The sequence below is a fragment of the Manacus candei genome, unplaced genomic scaffold (assembly GCF_025592945.1).
Source record: "Manacus candei isolate 608988 ecotype Guabito, Panama unplaced genomic scaffold, ASM2559294v1 h1tg000060l, whole genome shotgun sequence".
Classification (NCBI taxonomy): Eukaryota; Metazoa; Chordata; class Aves; order Passeriformes; family Pipridae; genus Manacus; species Manacus candei.
In genome coordinates, this window is record NW_026138108.1 from 2,597,968 (window position 1) to 2,618,308 (window position 20,341).

Sequence of the window (20,341 nt, forward strand, 5' to 3'; positions counted from 1 at the left end):
AGTGTCACAACCCATGCTTGTTCTCAGCTCTGGCCTTGGGAAGATGCTAAAGAATTATAAGGATTTCCATTTTTCTCCAGCCTGGAGGTAAGAAAACAAAAAACATTTTTCCCAAACAACTGCTGCTTCCAGAAGGAATGAAGTCTTCCAAGGACTTGGCTGAAGAAGCAGCAAGGTGAAGATTTATACTTAAGCTTATGTCCTCACCCAGCTAACCTGTTACTACCTCCCTCATCCAGCTTTCCTACTTCTCTCAAAATAACATGCTTTCCATTGACTCTCATCCAGCTCAAATATTTGCTTCCAGGTCAGCTAAAGGAAAGAGCATTGGACAATTGCTCTGATTTCCTGCCAGCACCTCCAGATCCTCAGCTGGGCGCTTGGTGTCACTTCAAGGAGAAAACCAGATGCCAGTAAGGTGGCCTGGCCCAGCGGCTGCCACTCAGCAATGGAAGACTGGAAATAGAAGTACTTGTCTGGGGTAGTTCCTTAACTTTCCTTAAGTTATCAGCTTTTCAAATCCTGAAGAGCCATTTTACTGACGATACTGTTTGATATCTCCTGTTGCCTGGCCTAGTTGCAGCCCATACCACGTGCAACCTAAACACCTGGCAGTAATCTCCCTCTCTCCTGGAACCAATCTATCTGTTACCTGGAAGAGCTGTAGCTCTGCTGATGCCTGGATGAGCCCTTCATAAGAGTCCAGCCTACCCTATCCCTTATTCCAGCATTGCCTAACTCAGCTGTGGCCTGGCCATCACAAATGGAAAGCTAAGTGTAGCCTAGCTTCATCTTGTAGCTGTGGATGCTGCCTTATACCACCTGTAGACTTCCTTAGCCTATTTTACCTAGACAAAAGCCTTCTGCACTTTCACCACAGGCCGGGCTCCACCTGAGCCCCAGACATATGCTCAGCTCATGTCCTGAACATTGTGTTTCCCAGCTTAGCCCCGCTGCAGCAAAGCCAAGCTCCAGGGACACCATTAACTCGGCTGCAGTCTGTCCTGCACTTTGCAGCCAGCAGTATCCAAACAGGGGCTCTTCTCCCATTTCTGCACAGCACAGCCAAGCTCACCAGTATCTTTCTGCCAGCAGGATTAAAGGGACTTGTCTCTGTCTGACTTCCTGAGGCATTTATGGATTAGTAGACTGTGATGTGGAACAGTTGAGTGCTTATTTTATTTCCAGTGAGAGCAATACGCCCAAATGCATCTCTCCAAAACTGGAGGAAAGAACAAATAACTCATTGTAATACATCGAAATTACAGAACAAGAACATATGACACAGAATACAAGAGAAAAGGTACATTCAAAAGAGAACTGATGACTTGAACCCAACATAAGACTTAAGGGCAGCACCTAAGAAATCAAATCTGAGGAAGTCCCTAGGCCCAAGGTGGCAAATCAAGTCTGTAAGTCATTGTCCAGTGCTCTGGACTGGACACTAAGCACTCTGTGGACTGAGATGTTAGAATGGCCTTAAATAAAAAAAAAAAGCAGAATGATTTTATGCCTCTCTTTCAATAATAGTGACGGCAGGTCTGAAACAGCATCAGGGAAGCCACCAATGATACTTCACAAGGGGAAGAAAACACCAGGATTTCTCCAACCTGCAACTGCAGGTTGACTTTGGGTGTTGCAACCCGGCATTTTTATAAACATTTCTTTTTTCAGACTGCGAACAGCCCTTTAAGTAATGCTTAGAGAGTTATGCTGAATTCTAATCTGTCTTGAAAGAGTTGAATTTACTTAGATGACAGTCGTCTTTCAAAAAGCTTGCATGAAATTTTCCACTGTCATTACTGGGTCACTAACTGAGGGCCATCATGAGACAGGGAACAGGAAGAGAAGGGCACCTCAGTAGTCAACAACTAAGAAGTTAAAAAGCAGTAAATGCTTCCAGCCTTATACAAGATACACAGAGAAACTGGGGAGTTAGCTCAGCACAATTCATGCCAATTCCACAACAGTGCCTATTTCACAGCTGGTCAGACCAGTTTTTAAAATGCAAATTTAATTTATGCTTTTCACCAAACTTCAGGAGGGGTCACATCTTCACTACTACACAGTCATATTTCACTGGGAGGATGTGAGGACTATCCCTTTGAAACTGCAAGGGAAATTTTACTTTCACTTATATTAGAGTCTCTCCCAGAACAAGTTATGGATTTTTACCTTTTTTTGGTAAAATGAAACTGGAATTTTGTCAAAGATCAGCACCATGTACGTCTCATCTAAAAAGCCTGGCAGGTGCAGCAGCCTATTTGTTTCAAAATAGCTTTTGGAGCAAAACTAAAAAACAAGAGCAATTTTCCTAAAAATTTTTATCAAATTGGTTTTTCCCTCTTCCACTTAGGTTTTCGTTTGGACCTAAGGGACCTAGAAGAGATTTGACAGAAAACGGGAAACATTTTCATGGAGAATAGAATTCACATTTTCATGTGAGCAAAACACACCATTAACAGACATAGCTGAACAGTTCCCAGCACATCACAGGCCTTCATGACTGCACCTCCACTCTCCCAACAAGCACTGGAGCACAAATGGACCCAAATGCTCACATCCAGTGTTTCCAGCAGAACACAGTTACAGGAATAAGTTACAAATAAATACATGTAACATGAATATTAATTAATTAAATACTACACTAGCCAGTACTCAACTGACAGACACTTCAGTCTCTAAATTTCTCCACATTTCTGAAAGCTAAAGCTCAAGGTCAAGCAGTGGAAGCAGAGAAAACACTCATAAATGCACTCAAAACTTCCCGGGATTGGCAGAAGTGGCCTGTGAGTACAGACCCAAGAGAGCTCAGCAGCCTGCTCACGAGTAAATCAATGCCCAGCTCCTGAGGAAGACACTGGCCCTTGAGGTGGGAGCATCCCCAAACACTGTCACTCTGGGTTTGCAGAGGAACCCTGTACAAAACTCATTTTTTTCTGCTAGGTGCTACATCATAGCTATTGCTGAGTCCTCCGTGCTGCTCTCCTGCTCCAAGCCCACGCGGCGGATGGACTCGCTGTATTTCTGTCGTCCCAGATCAATGATGGTTTCAACCTCATCAGCGATGTCCTGGCGGCCGCTCTCTTTCATGGCTGTAATCAGCTTGCTCACACAGTCAGGATCCTCTGAGTTTTGCTGAGCCCATGAGAAAAGCATGCTCAGGATCTGCTTATCAAGGTCGTCTCTGAAGAAAGGAGGAAACACAGAAGTAAACAACACACTCTCCTGATTGGCAACCCAAAGAGACCTGACCTATGTCCCAGTCCATGACTAGAGCCCCAAAGGAGCCATCCAGACGCACAAAATGCTCAGTGGGCCTGCCTCTTCCCCACCCATCTTACAGGAGTTGCAGCTCCTACAACAGCATTTCTCTAAAAAATATTTTCCTAACGAAAATAACAAATTAAGGCATTCTGCTTTTGAATGTAATTTCCCCACAGGAATAGTAGAACAAATCTAATTCTCTCCTACTGCTCTGGCTTTTTGGTCAGACTGCATGCCCCATGAGGTACCACAAGTTCTTTTTGCATACAGATGATATTCACAATTAAAGCCATAGATCATTGCTCATTGTAAGAGATGGAGTCTGGCCAGGAATCCAGATCACAGAACAAAACAGGAATGCAACTCAGCTGAACTACAGAGCTCATCAGGTTTGTTATTTCCCAATTTTGTTTTTCAAACAAAAAGCTTTGTTTTATAATGGCAAGAGAAAATAATCAGTTCTCCATTATATAAGGCATTATTTTGAGAAGAACCATTAGTCAACTCGTCTTTTATTCAGTGAAACAATTACAGTGTAAAACCTTTCAACCAGCCAAGCAATAATTTATACTATTACACTGCAGAGAGATAGATAGATACATAGATAGATAGAATGCATCACTGTTGTCTTATCTTACCTGTTATTGTGTCCTATGCGCTCAATCTGCTGATAGGTCAAGCCCAGGTTGAGGCCAATGGTCTGCCAGTCAGATCCCATACGCCTGGCAATGCTCAGCAGGTTTGCCTGTGTCAGGTAGCCAGTCTCAGCATTGCCCAGGTTCAAGGGAGGGAAGGAGAAGCCACACAGGGGACCAGGATTCTCATCGCAGCGGGGTTTCAATTGCTGTGTCACAGAGAAGAGAGAGAAAGAACATACTTTCTTCTACAAATTGTTTTCATAGAGGACAGTGTCTGGCCACTCAGTCTCCATACAGAAATTTCCTTCCTCCTACTGGGGAGAAAGGAAATTCTCGGGGCTGAAGAGTCAGGCTGTAAGAAGTAAGGAGCACTCACACTGGCAATGACCAGCTATGCTCACTGCCTCAGAAAAATATCAAATCACAGTTTTCACATAGCTCACACTGAAAATTTCCTTTCCTGTCTTTAAAGAGCAGTCTAAAATGAGCCATGTCTCGAAAGTGTGTTTGCCTTAGCAGCAAGAGAGCACTTAGTCTAGATTTGTAGTTGAGGTTGCATGAGACAGAAACGGATGTGAGATCATGGCACGTGATCTGAAGGAAAGCATTCAGCCTACCAAAGTATATATTGTTTTAAGCTTCCCAAAGATCAATTAAATTCCATAAGCAAAAGTTGCCTTTCTCACAATAACACACAGCCTAGACTTTAAAGCTCACACCAAAATACTTACACTTCATGTCTGTATTCAAATCCAGCATAATTACCTCATCCTAATCCTTTCTTTTTTCCTGCTGCATGAGCTGTGTGACTAAGAAATTTACAAACAAAACAGACACTTCCCTTAATTACAGTGAGCTTCCTTGTGTACTACATCCCTCATTCATTCAAAGGATCCACCCTCTCTGACCACCCATCCAACAAGCCTGTGCTTGGCAGACAAGATGACAGGAGAGATGGAGACCACTCCTAGCTATTCATGTTTCTCGTTTCAGAAGAGCTCACTCACAAGGAGTGGGAAATCACCACAACCTATTTGGGCAACTACTTCTTGTAGTCACTCATTGCATCCTTTCTCACAGAGGAAAACAAAATTAGCTGAGCAGGAAGGCCATGTTCCTATCCCATCTAGATTGATTTTTCTGTAGAAGACAACTTACAGGTAGTTTGATGGGCAAAGTTGCAAGCCAGAGGGAGTCTGCTCCTTTCCTCCTCCTGCTGGCATCTTCAGGGATGTTCTCTGGAACTGCCCCTCGGTAGAAGGAGACCTTTGCAAACAGAAAGCATGCAGTGAGGCTCTGATTCAAGCACAGTGGCCAAGCCTGTTGGCACCATGTTTTTTCTGTCTGAATTCAACATTCTCACCTATCCCTAGCCCACAAATTACATGCAACTGGGAGGAGCACTGACGTTCTGCTGTAAAGGCTGGACTTACTGCCAACACCCCAAGAATTAACAGCAGGAATGTAAGTCCTAAGTGATGAGTGATCCTTCCAGACTACACTTCTTGATTATTCAGGGTTTAGTCAGTGAAATCCAAAACCAGAGAAAGAGGGGAGGAAAAGAGTCATGCGCAGCACTCAGATCACTATGAGGAGTATTGTAAAAGCAATGCTGATGAAAGAGGAAACAAAAAGTCCGTGTAACTCATTGCTCACCTGGCCTTTTACAGCTTGGCCTTTCCTGTCCACAGGGGAGGTCACATATACTTCCTTCATGTTCTTCAAGTGGGAATAAAAAATAAATGACAGACGTCCATCCACACAGTCAGGGCGATCTGTGCAAAGAAGCAGCAAACAGTCAACTTGTGGAGAAAAGTGTGCAGCTTTTCGAGCCTGGCCAACAGCCCATCATCCACTAGCAGCCTCCATGCTACTAACTAGTCCTTCTGTACATGGCTGAAAGAATTGCAACCTTCCCTTCCTCACTGAGTGACACAGGAAAGCAGAAAACACTGACTATAGAGAAAGCAGGTCCTACAAGTGAAAAAGGAGAATGGACACAAGGCAGAGACAAAGTTCAAGAACGGAAGGCAAGACAGGATGGCACATGGAGTTAAGTCCATCCTTGGTGCTTCCTTCCCATCTCAGTCTATACTATCCCTTGGAGGGCAGAATCAGCTGCAATAGCACCCTTTAATGCACAAAAAAACGTCACCCATCTCATCACCATTTATACAGGGGTGCAGAGTAGAGCTAAAGGAAAAAAAATATAATCAGGTACAACATTGATATATGTAATTAGCTGGAAATTAAGTTGAGAGTCCAGCCTAAATCAAGATAGAGGGACAGACTCTGGCCTCATGAACTCCACTGAAAGTCCAGTGCACTTTTAAGTTGTGTTTACTTTACACCAATGAAACTGAGCTCCGTGTTTGAGTTTTGCAGAAAATGGCTCATTTTGCAGCTGAAACAGGTCCAGCCACATTGGGACATAAAACATCGTCTTGAGTTTTTGTCCTGCTCCCTCTTTCCTTCTCTTCTAGTGGCTCCAACAGCAGGAATTATCTGTTATGGATTATTTCAGAAATATCTTCTCAAAAAAAAACCCCAACTTTATATGTGTTCTCAGAAATGGGCAACATTAATTAGATCACCATGAGCATCCCAGTGTGGTGTCTAAGATGCCAGGAAAAGGGCATAGCTGGCTGCAGAAGCAGATCAGTCATAAAATAAACACATTTAGCTATTGCCCTCTGCAGGTTTACAAGAGCATGAGAGGAAATGAAAGTCTGCAAACAGTATTTTCATAGGGAAAAGTAGACACAAAAGATGGGTGATCAGAGAATGTGACAAAATCATGGGTTGGCTGCTGTGAGTAGTGGTCCAACTGGAGACAGAGAGGAATGTCATGGATGAGTACAGCCCCCAGCAGAAACATGCCTGGGGCCAGAGAAGCACAAGAGGTAGGGAGCAGCAGCATGAGCCCAGTACTGCCATACCCATATCAATGCTGATGCCTCGCTCAAAAGCTGCGAAAAATTGCTCTCCCTCAAACATCTCCACCATGTCAGATGGCTCCGGTCCTTGATAGCGGTTCTGCAGCCTCTCCAGCACTGGGTCAACCTGACAAGGATGACAACACAGGACACTGTGTTTGGTCTGAAGCACGTCTGTTCCCTGGCCCATGTCCCTACACTCGTGAGGTTCCTCTCACTCACCTTTAAGCAGAAAAGACCATTTCACATGAGAAGGATGTAAACAAATGAACAAACACCCTCCCCCTGCTGGTACATTCACTACAGACAAAGAAGTGGTGCTCTGAGTTTTGTGCCTTTTGTGCCTCCTCTCAAATAAAAACTGGACAAGTCTATGTGGACTAACAAAGATAGGCAATTCCAAAGATGCCTTTAAAATAAGCATTTTCAGCAATATATCTTTTTTAACTGGTCAGTAACCTTCAAAGACAGGGAAGGATTTACTTGCTACCATGTCCCCCTCACAGTATACCATTAAAAGACATTTTCTCTGCAAAAAGACACAGCTCATACAATACACCAGAGCTCATTTTGGCTTTGCAGTCTGTGATCACAGACTTGGGGTGTCGGAGGCAGTGCAAGAGTTGAGAGCTTGGGCCCAAAGTGTCTAGTCTTCCTTCTATTTTTAAAAGTAAACCTCTCTCACCCCATGACCACCCCTAGCAGGAATACAGACACACCCAAACCAGGATCTCACTGTCAGTGTCACTGCTGCCTCCTGTGGAGATAATTTTAGGCCAGAACCCAAGATATAAAGAATCCTTGCATATGCTTGTGTCCATGGGTCATTTCAATATAAAACAAATTAAGAGAAGAAGCAACCAGATCAGTTAGCAGCCCAGTACTGGCAGCCTGATAACACAATCCCCACCTCACCGAGCGGCAGTGCCTGTCAAGGTACAGGCTCCACAAAGACATGCACACTCTTTGCTAATATCTGAAGCAACACTGCTCAGGGCTGATACCCCTAGAGCAGAGGCAGCAGAAGAGAATGCATGAGTGCTTCCCATCTCCTTCCCTACAAAGTCAGCCTGATTAGCTCAAACTCATAGCATAAACTAACCTGATGTTGCACTGAAGTAGGTTAAGGAGGGGTCATATGTTCTGTCCACTGCTTGAACTGTAAACAGCAAGGAACATTGGGAAGAGTACCATTTCTAACCACTCCAGATGAAATCAAAGCACTGCTGCTGCCCACAGCAGTAGCCCAGACAAGTGACGTGTAAGCTTCAACTTTGACTTAAGTTTAAGCCAACATGTTTTGCCTCATGTTTGCTGGATGCTAACAGCATATACATGGCCAGTAACTTTGGCTCAGTGGATTTTAGCAGCCCAATCCTCAGGGTAGGAAATCAATGCATGGCATGTGCCACTGCACAGAATGAGGTTTCCTTCTTCCCCCAGCTCCCTGTGAGTCAGTATCACACCAACTGTGTGGTGACAGCACACTCCAGCCATGACTCTGGGGCAGTAAACAGGACCATTTGGTGCACTGCTGCCCTTATATCCTATAAATGGAGGCCCAGGAAGCTCAGGAGCAAGGCGATGGAACGCCAATCAGACCTTGTGCTTGGGGACACACTGTAGCAGGACTTGCTCGGGGTCCCTCTTCCTCTGCAGCGCAATGAAGTTCACCTGGTATAGACGCAGCCGCTCATAGACCTTCTTGGCAATGCCTTCAATGTAGGTCTTGGTGGTGTACCACAGCCAGTACCTGGCAGACAAGGAATTAAGAAACGGGAGAGATTCTGTCCAGATAGAAACACCAGTGTCATACCCACAAGATTTTAAAATATGATGGGTAGAGACAAAGTGCTAAACTGGGCCTGACTTGCGAAAAGGGAACAGATAGGGTTAATGGCATGGCCTCTGGTCAGAGTGTGGGAAAAGCAAGGCAGATGAACATCCCATCTTTTCCTCAGGACTAATCCTGCACTTACCAGGAGAAGTGAGTGACTTCAAACATCACATAAATATGAGTGAATTTCAGCTCCACCTGACTGGTAATGTCATCCCAGGTTTGGCCCTCCAGGTCACCATGGAGAAGACGCAGCCTTAACTGATCCAAATTTAGCCCTAAAGACAACAACGATCAAGAGATGCTATAGGCAGTAGAAGCCTTTATTCATTGCTTTACAAATCCAGCCATGGGTTTGGGTGATTTACTTTTTAAAAGCATCAAATTAAGGCTCATGGCCTTCAACATCCAGGACTTAACTTTGCTCAAAGAAAAGCAGCAATAAAAGGACTATGCTATCCCAATGCTTCAAGGATATTCTGGCAAAATAGGCAGACTTAAAACAATAGTGTGCCAATTTCCACCAACAGATTCATTTGACAATTCTCAACAACAAAATCTAATTAAGTTCCATCTCTTTCTAATGTGCATCCCACAGACTTTCCAATCCTGATGCACTTCAGACATACAAATACCAAGTAGTGTTATAACAAAGACCGTATCACACCCAAAAAATGTTACTTCTTCAGAAGAAAGCCAGGAAAGATCAAAGAAAGTAGGAATTAGGAGACACGTGGTACTCAGCAAACAGAAGAATTCCTGGTACAACTGAGGCTTTTTTACTTCTTTAGCAGTATTGAGAGTGGGATATGGCTTAGCATATCTTCATACAGCTTTAACTGCAGTGGCTCAGCACCTGAGTCATGAGCAAGGAAAAGAGAAGGCAGACCCCTGGAGGCAGCATCTTCATTTCCTGTTTCAAGCTATTCCCAATCATGATTCAAAGCCCTTTCACCAAGCATATCTTCTGTTGGCAGGAGTGACTCTCTAATCCACCATACTGAAATCAGCAGTCTAAATACACATGCATTTTGACAGAGAAATCCATTTGCCAAGGCCATTCTCCCAGCTTGTCTCATCTGTGAAGCCCAGCACTGATCTGATGGATCTGAACTACCTTCAGCTCCCACCACCCTTTATGACCACTCACTCAGCAGATAGACTTTGCTGTTCCTGCAGGAAAAGCAAGCTTTATTATCAACAAGAGAGGCAAACAAAATTCTCAGCTTGCCATTTGTGGTTTTCCACATATGGCATTTCTCTTTGCCAGGTTTAGGAATGAACCAACCTGTGATTCCAGGCGGGAGGGGCAACTGAATTGTCACTGGATTGAGAAAATCCACCAGGGAGTCCTGGGAGAGGCAGAGCAGGGGACTGGTTCTGCACCCTGCATTGGCTGTGATTTCGTCTATCACTTCCGCAGGGACGTGCAGCACCTGGACATGGCAGACAGCACACTGAGCAGAGCAGTCAGACACCAAATCCCCACATTCCTCATGCAGCTCCCCCAGCACCCAGCAGGCAAATGCAGCTCTTGCCTCAGGACCCAGTGAGAAGTAGAAGCACAGTGAACTTTGGCTGAAGTCTGGTAACCTGCAAGCTGGGACAGACCAAGATATTACAATAGCATTTAGCACTATCTGGTAACTATAGAGAACAATTAATTTTAGTGGGGTGGCTTCAGAATTAGATCCACATTAGATTTCCCCCCACCCAAGTCTCACTGAGCTGTTTTGCCAAGCTCAGTTTTGCAAGGGAAAAAGAGGCAAAATCTCCTTGTGTTCCCTTTATAGCAGCTACCTGCTGGTCTGCTGGAGATCCCACAGGGCAGCTTGCAGTACAGCCCATTTTGCAGGCAGGGAAGTTAAGAAAGATGGTGATCTGAGATGGGTCAGCCCACGAAGCACCCATGTCAGATAGGAACTACCCTAGAGCAGACATCTCGAGTTCAGTTCCTGCACTTGGCATGGGACAACAGCTGCACCACAGCTTACCAAAGGTTGTTTTTTAAAGCATGCATACCTGCATCTTGACCCTGCGAGGCTCTTCGGTGACTCCAGGAGGAAAGATCACTTTGATGTCTGGATCCACTCTGGAAAAGAGCAATGTCCCCTCTGCTGGCACTTCGCATTCATCTTGCACAAGTCGACCCACAACAAGGAACCAAGAGAAGTGAAGGACACTACAGTGAGCCATCTGTAACAGAAGGCAGGGAAGAAAATATATAGGCATATAATTTCATACAATAAAGGCAGGAAAATAAGGACCAGTATCAGCCGAACAGATGAAAGCACTAGAACAGAGATGAAGCATGGCAGGCTGCAACTCACCACCTTCAGCAGACACACCTCCATGAGAGAGGAAACCTGGAGCTGAAATCCACTACATTTTATAGCAGCTGGTCAAAATGCAGCTCACGAGATGTTTCAAATGGGCTCACTCTTGGCTGGGCAAAACCAAAGAGCAACAATGTGTGTCACTGGTCATTTCAATCTGCTCACCGTTAATCCTCTCTTCTCCTTCACTCTTGTTCTCAGATCACTCCAGCTCTGCCCACTGAAGGTCCGAACTACCACCTCGTGCTCGTGAAGCATTCGAGGCCGGACAAACGGCATCCAGATCTGCACCTCCTGGCAAAAAAGCATTGCTGTGAGACACCAATAGAAAGGATAAAACCTAGCCCAGCTCTGCTTCCTGTGCAAACAAGAAGGGGGAAGGTGACACACAACCTGTATGCAGGGAGTGCAGGAATCTGCTCTACCCTGCAGTCTCTGGGGAGGTGACAGATGTCGGATTTGCTATGGAGTGGGACAGCAGGAAAAGTTCAGCAGCTGCTGGGCAGAAAGGGCAAAGCAACTTCTCCAGTGAGCTGCTTGTTAGCCATGATGGGGCTGGGGGTGTAACTACCTGCCAGCTTGAATGAAAACCACGCAATCAGACTTTTATAGAAGGACGCAAACCATTCTCTTTGCAAGCTAAGGCCAGATGCTGGAACAGCACTTATCCTCTGGCACAGCAGGAGGGTTGTGAGTGAGAAAGGTTACAGCTCAGCTGAATTAAGAGCAGTGGGGAAGGCAAAGGCACCAGGCCAGCACAGCTCCGGAGAAGCTAGTTGTGTCCTTTCTGAGTCTTTGCAGTGGGGCTTCTTTGAAAGGCAGTGCTGCAGATATTTAAAAGCAGCAGTTATGGTGGTAGCTGTCTCAAAAGTCCCAAAAGGCTCTCTCAGAAGACTCTGATGAGCTACTGCAAAGGCAGATTTATCAGGAGGTGACCTAGATGTGTCCTTACCTGCTGGAATTTGACCCCATGAGGCTGCAGCTCCAGGACCCTACTCAGCAAGACATCATGGTGTCTAAGCTTTACCCACTGAGGGTCCGGTTCGAGGACTCGGAAGTGGATCCGGAGAGGATCAGAGACAGCCCCCGCTGGAAAGTAGAAATGGATGTCACAGGGCAGGACCACTTTGCAGCCTTCAGAGGTGACAGGAAAGCTTTTGGAAGAAATGCATGAATGTATGACACTGTGCAATGACTTCAGTCCTCCAAAAATCAACAGAAGAATCTCATACTTGTGTTTGACTGGCCTACTGAGGCTATAAGCCTATATATTCCTGCAGTGCAATCCCCACCTTGCATCAATCTTGTCTGGGACCTTGTAACACCACAGTAATATAAGTTCTTCATAACAGAGGCTTACCTGTGCTTTCTTAATCTACAGGAGAGTTTTCTTGGCCCTCTAGCACTGGATTCACCTGAGGCAATAAGAAGGTTTGGGTAGGAGGAGAAGACAGAGGTTACTTGAACCAGGGTAGACAAAAAAGGCTGAACAGTTTTGGCTTAATCCTAATCTGACAGAAGCCACTAATGGAACCCTGCTCACACTGCAGCAGGCTCCAGATCAAGCAGCAGCAAGAGGATGGCAAGAGGTCTAGAGGTCCCAAGACAAGGAAATGCTGACTCTCCCCCCGGGAAACTCAGAAGCAGAGGGAATCATAAAATATTTCAATCTACCAGCCCTGCAGCTCTCCGGGCCATGTTTGATTGCCTCAGGCCACCTCTGGGCATCAGTGATTGCTCTTGTGAACATGAGCACCATTGGGAAACCCTGCTCAGATTCCTGCTTATTCATCACTTTCATCTTGAACAAAGAGCTGCTCCCCTGCAGCCTGTGAACCCCAGGAAAGCAGGAGGTAACTGCATAGCAGAATGACCTCTTACTGCTCTTTGAGCTTCCAGCATAAGCCACCACAGCCTTAGGGCTGTGCAGCAAGCCCAAGAACTGGTGCTCACCTCTGCTAAAAAGGCTAGACCTCTTTAGGGACCTCTCCTGATTCATTTCCTGTGAATCCCATTTTCACTTCCACGATTAAACCTTATTGAGAAAGCCCAATTCCAGGGACAACTGAGCCCTTTGGACCAGGCTTGGGCTCATAAAAACATAACTAGTACTGTCTGTATCCTTACAACCTAATAATTATTCCAGACAAATAAAGGCTGATCTGATTCCCCCCTGCTTGCCTTCTCTATTCCAAACCCATCTACACCATGCTGGGCTGAGTGAGGGAACAGCTGGGCTGAACACACAGCAGCAGAAGCCTTGCAATTACCAGCCTGCAGTGATGGTTCAGTTTCTCCTAAGGGATTGCCATGGAGGTCCACAAATGGCAAGGCCTGGATCTCAGCGGGGATGGTACGGAGGCAGTTGTTCTGCAGATCAAGTCTGGACAAGTTGGGCAGGCTGGCAAGCGAGGCAGGGACCGTCACCAGGAAATTGCTGTGGAGATGCAGCTCACGCAGAGACTTCAAATTGGCTGCAGGTTAGAACAAGAACAAGTTGTTGTTAATTGTGTCACACATCAGCTCTAACCCCTCCTTCCTCATCCCATGTAAACACACATATAATGAGGGAAAAGTACAAAAGCCCAACATCTCTATAGCTCACATAATAAAGGGATGCAGGGAATTAGCTGAGAGGCAACACAACCTCCTCTGTCCTCTGCTTTTCAGCACCCAGCTATGAGTGTGGATGTAAGACACTTCTGTGACAGCATCAATAACAACCTCAAGCACAAAGTAATAGAGGATCCAAGAGCCAGAAGGTTGAGCAGCAGAAGTCAGAGTCCAGTTCCATGGACTTGTCCACACTGTACACTGTGATTTCAAGCCCAGATTTGTATCCCATCAAACCCCAGCTCTTCTGTTTCCAGTCCTGGGTGCTACCCAAAAGCAGCCAGGCCAGATTGTAAATTGTATTGAGATCTTAGCCATGTTGCTGATCCACAGGAACAGAAAGTGTGATCCAGAGAGCCATTAATGCTCAAAGGGACTGACTGAACCAAGTATGTTTCTCCCAGTTATCCCTTTCATTTGGCTCCAGCAGGCTAACAGCTGTGGGGACAGAGACCAAGGACCTCAGAAGGTCCTAGGCTGTACCAAAAGCTTGGCAAGCCCATGTCTTCTTTTCCCCTATAAAATACATACCTAAGGAGTCTGGGATGCTCGATAAACAATTCCCAGAGAGAACCAGCTCTTTGCAATTGTGCAGATTCCCAATTTCTTCGGGGAGCAATTGCAAAACATTGTCTGAAAGATCCAGAGTCTGCAGCATTGACAGCTCCCCAATGCTCTGAGGTAAGTCGGTCAGCTGATTTTTCATAGCAGAGAAGAAAGTCAGCTTGCTAAGACAGCCAAAGTCCTCGGGAAGTGCCACCAGGCTGTTGTGGCTCACCAGGAGCACATGGAGGCTGGGGAGGCAGAGAATGGAGCTCGGCAAGGTGGAGAGTCTGTTGAAGCTGAGATCCAGGTGGGTGAGACACTTCAGCTTCCCAAAGTCTTGTGGCAAGCTTGTCAGGGAGCCACGCTGACAGGAACCAAACTGATCTCTAGCATGGCCTCCTGGGTGTGGAGGGAAGTAGAAGAGGTCAGTATGCAACAGGGACACCACACCAGCCTCACATGAGACTCCTTAGTGCAGAGACTCATGAGATGGGGAGTTACTGATCACAGTGAGCAACACTGATTACAAAGTACTCAGAGAAGTGAGTCTTCTGCTTCACGCCTCAGTTTTCTGATCAGTGAAAGGGGTGCAATGGTAAAAATCTGTTATGAAATCTAGATGCCACTGTACCAGTACAGCTCTGCTAAACACATCTGGAGTCAAAGCTCAGAACTAGCCAGGACACCCCACACATCTACCGCCCTTCAGCAAGGTGGCCCATATAACTCCAAGCCTCCTACTCTCCTTCCCCACCTCTTCTTCACCAGCATCAGCAGCCAACACACAACACTTTATGGATTAAGGAGATAGTCTGTCCCCTCAAGGCTTTGTCCATGCTGTTGAGAAACAAACAACCCTGAGGATCGAGATCTGCCCTTGCAAGAGTGGAGGGCAGACACGGCAAAAGCAGTGAAAATGGGGGGGGGAAAGTAGGTAATTCAGTTTTGTGTAGGCCAGAGAAAGCAGGATAGTAGGCACAGAGAAAGAAGGATACAAGTTCCCCCCCCCCCCAGCTTGTGACACTCAAATTGGAGAAGGGCTGCACCCGTGGAAAATAAGTTGAGCAAACAAAAGGAAACTTCTCTGTTTGTTCATTGTTTCCTACTCCCCCTCTCCTGTTCTCTATTTGTATCCACATACAGCAGAGGGCACCAAACACTTTTTATGCTGCATAATGGTGCAAAATTAAACAACCAAACTATCAGACACATTTCATTTTGAACATAAGAAAATCTTAGTGAATTATTTTATTGCACTTCAGGATGCTCAGGATGTGCATACATGTCACTAAACAGGACTAATATCATCACCTTACTAAAGATGGAAAAGAATTTCAAATTCTTCACATGAGAAATCTGTGGCAGATATAGAAACGAACCTCAATCTTTTCAGTTTTCAGCTAGAACCCTGAACTCTGGCCACAAACTCCCTCTTTTTTCTCTCATTTATTTTTAAAATTCCACCTCCCAAAGAGCAAATGATTCAGTCTGATAAAGAAATTATACCACTTGTATTGAGATCCTCCCACAATAAAGAGATGAGAAAGTTCAAATAATGATCTAATATTTATAGCTCTAACAGTTATTACACTTTGCCAAATTACATGCATGCCCTGAGTCATACTTTAGATAAATTGTTGATCAACCTCTTCTGGTCTGTCTTGAACTCTGCTAAACGTACAGTTATTGGCAGTAAGCAAAGATTTAAGCATGGATTGATTCAGATGGAAATGCAGAAAAGACAGTTTATTATATGTCCAAAAATTAAAGAGGGGCTGAACATTTACCAAAAAATCCAACACCTTTCAATCCCCCTCTTCTTGAATAACTGCAAAAAATGCTCTTAAAGAGAGTGATTAGAGAAAATTCTGCAGCATCGACTCAACCAGACTCCAAAAACTGATCCCCAGGCAGCTGTAGAAACAAAGTAAGGAAATAAGAGTCTAGAAGCTGTATCTTGTTGAAATCTGCATGCAGCTCTGAGTAAGGCTAAGAGCCAAAGCTGAGGTAAGGGACACTGGAACAAAACACTTCCAAGGGCAGTTCGTCCTGCAGATGTAGAGAGGAGGATTAACAGAAAATCCGAGCCTAGAAAAGTTGGGTGGTGACGAGCCAACTTACCTTTCAGCACCAGGGATTTCAGGTGCTGCAGATGAGGAAGGCTGTCCAGCGTGGTGCCAATGAGGCAATCGTTGCTGCTGAGACGAAGGAACTCGACCTGGACCACCTCTTCCCGTTGCTCCTTCAACAGCCGGAGGAAATGGCAGCAGCCATCAGGATAAACATCCAGGTTCAGTCTGTTGCCTGCAAGGCAGGGGCCAGCAAGCGCAGGAGCCCCCGAAGCCCCCTCCACGCACTTGTCCCAGAGGCTCAGCAGCTCTACCGTCTTCTGCATCTCCTCCATGGGGTCTGGACATGCTCTGACTTGCCAGGCAGGCAGGAACCAGCGGCACCACAAGGCAGCTGGGACAAGGAGGAGGAAGAAAGATGGCGCTGAAAGAGAACACAAGTGCACCGTGAATGCCTCCTGCCCCAGCCCAGAGTGGCTGGAAACAGTTTATAATCACAGCAAAAGGGCAAGAAGGATTACATGCATGTTACTGAAAGCTTTGCAGGCAGAGAGCACAGAAATTCAGGGTGACAGATGCCACAGAGGCTTCTCCTCCTAGGGAAACCTCAGATGTTTCCAGCCAACATCTCAGCAAGGAATGGAGCAATTACCCACCATCAGAATAAATAGTAATATTAACTTTAAAAGATATAAATGTAAATGCCTATTCCTTATGCAGATTTCAAAGTGCCTTAGTGGGAAGCTTTACAAGTGGAGAAGAAAACTGGGACAGGGAGAGCTGAGCCAGAAGCAAAGCCCAGGGGCAGCTCACAGACCGTGATGGGTCCTCAGTGAACCCGGTTGTGAAACCGAGTGCCAATGGGATAGAAGTGAGAGGGCAAAGGGCAGCAGAGCAAACATGTCAGGGCCATGGATAGGGTTAGAAAAGGCACACCCGTGACACAGGAGCACTGGACTGTGCAGTCAGACTGGGCTCTTGTGGAAGTGCAAACCAGGCACAGAGCTGTGGCCAGCTAGTTACCAGATAGTCCCTGTTTCTTCCCCTCAGCATCCTCCACAAAAGGGAAAGGGAAAAAGTAGATATCACATAGTGCATGCTGAGAAGGATTCGAACCTAAAGGAGCAGAGGTACAAAATTTGAACAAATTAATTACTCCTCTGCTTTCTTAGTGTGAAGAACCCTTCATCCATCTAGGACTTTTAAAAGAAGACACTATCACCATAGCACACAGGTAGTTAAAAGATGAGCAGAGGCACTACACATGCTTTTACATCAGTACTCACATACTTCCAAGGACCTTGTTTCCTGCTCTTTCCACTTCCTTTATCTTTTGCAACTTTTCCTGAGCCTGGAAATTAAACTAGCTTATGATGTGAATATCGAGAGCTCCTTGTAAACTCTATCATGGATCAAATAGGTGAATAAAAGTTTGAGTGAGTGATGCAGAACTAGAACAAACTTGGCTCTTACTTTCGAGGCCAGCAGAAACAAGCTAATGCCCCAGCAACACCCCGAGGAGCAATGCTTTTACCGTTAACCTGTGGGACATGGCAGGACTGATGTTCCCAAGGCACAGTTTGGTGGAGACGTCACACTCGTCACACCCATCTCCCTGAAAGGGCAGGAATGTAATGACAAGAACAGGAAGCAGAGCACAGAGGCAGCTCAAAAACTGCAACAGGTCCTCATAGAACCCCGTCGTGAAACCAAGTGTCAGTGAGATAAAAGTGAAACTGCTGCTTCAGTATAAAGGTGAGCATTTCTTACAAAAAAGGCTGTATACAACACAACCGTAAGAAAAAAGATCATCTGCTATAGCTTTGTAAAGATGTTGATGGTGAAGGAACCGAAAGGGAGCTCCACACTGCCCAGGCTGGAAAGGCTTGGAGGCCACAGAGGCAGCTCAGGGTGTGCCGCCTTACGCGGGTCTGTACATCCTGTGCGCAGGCAGGCACAGACACACCGACACACAAACCTGCACAGGGACACACAGACCCGCACATGGACACACACAGACCCGCACACGGGCACACAAACCTGCACATGGACACATCCCCGCACACGGACACACATACACACGGGTCTCGGACTGTCCACACATGCCCTGCCCCTGGCCCCACGCCACCCCACATCCCGCCGTCCCGACCCGCGGCAGCAGCTCCAGCCGGGCCCCGCGCACCGTGTCCCGCCGAGCACGGCCACACTTGTCTCACCCCTCCGGCCCCCGGCCCTCAACAAGCGCGTCTGGGCAGGGCTCGGCTGGGCTGGGCTGGGCTCTGCCCGGCACTTCCTGCAAAGTTCTCGGGAACCGCGCTGCCGGGGTGGGACGGGGCGGGGAGGTGCCAAAGCCGGCGGCACGCAGGGCTGGTGGCCCTGGGCATCCTCAGGGCCAGGCGTTCCGCCGCCACGGCGATATCACGAAAGGAGATTTTCCTGACACGGCCACGGCACCGCGGCCGGTCCCGGTGCGGCTCCCCCGGGCTCCAAGGGAGCGGGAGGCACGGGCAGCTCCGGGTGTTGTGCTCACTCGTTGCAAATCCAGGGAGAGAAACGGAGCGGGGGCTGCGAGCCCAGGAGGGCGCGGGGCTGGGCGCTGCCGAGCCAGCCCTCATCCCACCCGGAGGGCACCTGCCTCCAGCCGCTGTGTCGCTGCGTTCGGTCTGTCGAGGCCCCTCGGCGTGTGTGCTGCTCCCCGTGTCGCCCTGAGGGGCGAGTCCCGGCTGGTACCCCGGTGCTGCTGCCCTGCGAGAAGCACCCCTTGCTCAAAGCTCTCCCTACAGCGCCCTGAAAGGAGGTTGTGGCCGGAAGGCCTGCTCTTCTCCCAGGCAACCAGTGACAGGACAAGAGGACATAGTCTCCAGCTGTGCCAGGGGAGGTTTAGGCTGGACATTAGGAAGAATTTCTTCACTTGAAAGGGTGGTTAAGCATTGGAATGGGCTGCCCACGGAGGTGGTGGAGTCACCGTCTCCAGAAGTGTTTAAGGAGAGAGTGAACATGGCACTTAGTGCCATGGTCTAGTTGACAAGGTTGTGTTTGCTCATAGGTTGGACTTGATGATCTCAGAGGTCTTTTCCAACCTAATTGATTTGGTGATGTCAGGACTCTTGTCCTATCAACTAGTTGCCTGGGAGAAGAGGCCGACCCCCACCAGGCAGTTGTAGAGAGTGATAAGGTCTCCCCTGACCCTCCTTTTCTCCAGGTTAAACAACTGTAGCTCCCTCAGCCGCTCCTCATAGGACTTGTGCTCCAGGCCCTTCACCAGCTCCATTGCCCTTCTCTGGACTTGCTCCAGCGCCTCAATGCCCTTATGGAAGTGAGAGGCCGAGAACTGGGCCTCTCAGCACTTGAGGTGTGGCCTCACCAGCGCTGAGTAGAGGGGAAGAATTACTTCCCTTGTCCTGCTGGCTGCTCCAAGATCATCGCGTCCAACCATTGACGAAACACCACCATGACAATTAAACCACAGCACTAAGTGCCACATCCAGTTGTTCCTTCAACACCTCCGGAGACTGAGACCCCACCACCTCCGTGGGCAGCCCACTACAGTGCCTGACCACCCTTTCCATCAAGAAACATTTGTTTCATGTCTGTACAGAGATGCACTCTGGCTTTGTGGATTCACCACCCAGTGCCCCTCTCTGTGCAGATACAAAATTAACAAATACCGGGACACAGTGTGTCGATCAGCTGGGCTTGTGCCCACCCCAGAGCAGGGCAGGGTGCTGCAATTGGAGGACACAGTCTTAAGCTGTGCCAGGGGAAGTTTAGGTTGGCCATTAGAGGAATTTCTTCAGAGAAAGGATGATTGGGCATTGGAATGGGCTGCCCGGGGAGGTGGAGTCACTGTCTCTGGAGGTGTTCAGGGAAAGACTGGACATGGCACTTAAGGCCATGGTCTAGTTGACGTGGCAGGGTTAGGTCATAGGTTGGGCTCCGTGACCTTGGAGGTCTTTTCCCGCCTAGCAGATCCTGTGACTGTGCGTTTTGAGAATCACACCCATCGCAATACGAGCCACGCCTCTCCCCAGCAACCCCGTGACGGAACAGACAGCCGCGCTTTGCGCATGCGCCATCGGCCGCGCTCCCGGCGGCCGCG

The 20,341-nt window shown here is 47.3% G+C and overlaps 1 protein-coding gene across 10 annotated transcripts; it reads right to left on the reverse strand.

Annotated features, from left to right (window-relative positions):
- Positions 1-1,161: 1,161 nt before the first annotated feature.
- On the reverse strand, positions 1,162-20,245 carry PIDD1 (p53-induced death domain protein 1). 10 transcript variants are annotated; one of them, XM_051804197.1, is made up of 17 exons: positions 18,425-19,883; positions 17,784-17,857; positions 16,295-16,666; positions 14,159-14,572; positions 13,285-13,488; positions 12,375-12,429; positions 11,967-12,168; positions 11,180-11,308; positions 10,701-10,874; positions 9,967-10,114; positions 8,821-8,956; positions 8,444-8,594; positions 6,845-6,968; positions 5,562-5,680; positions 5,064-5,171; positions 3,906-4,111; positions 1,162-3,187 (listed from the first exon to the last, which is right to left on the reverse strand). In XM_051804197.1, the coding sequence occupies exons 2-17, from the start codon at positions 17,851-17,853 to the stop codon at positions 2,950-2,952; spliced, it is 2,850 nt and encodes a 949-aa protein (XP_051660157.1). In that variant the 5' UTR covers positions 17,854-17,857; positions 18,425-19,883; the 3' UTR covers positions 1,162-2,949. The 10 variants fall into 10 exon arrangements, with proteins under 10 accessions (XP_051660157.1, XP_051660155.1, XP_051660156.1 ...); XM_051804195.1 differs by having other exon boundaries at positions 17,060-17,857; positions 18,425-18,442; XM_051804196.1 differs by lacking the exon at positions 18,425-19,883 and adding an exon at positions 17,060-17,358 and having other exon boundaries at positions 17,777-18,404.
- Between the last annotated feature and the right edge of the window lie 96 nt (positions 20,246-20,341).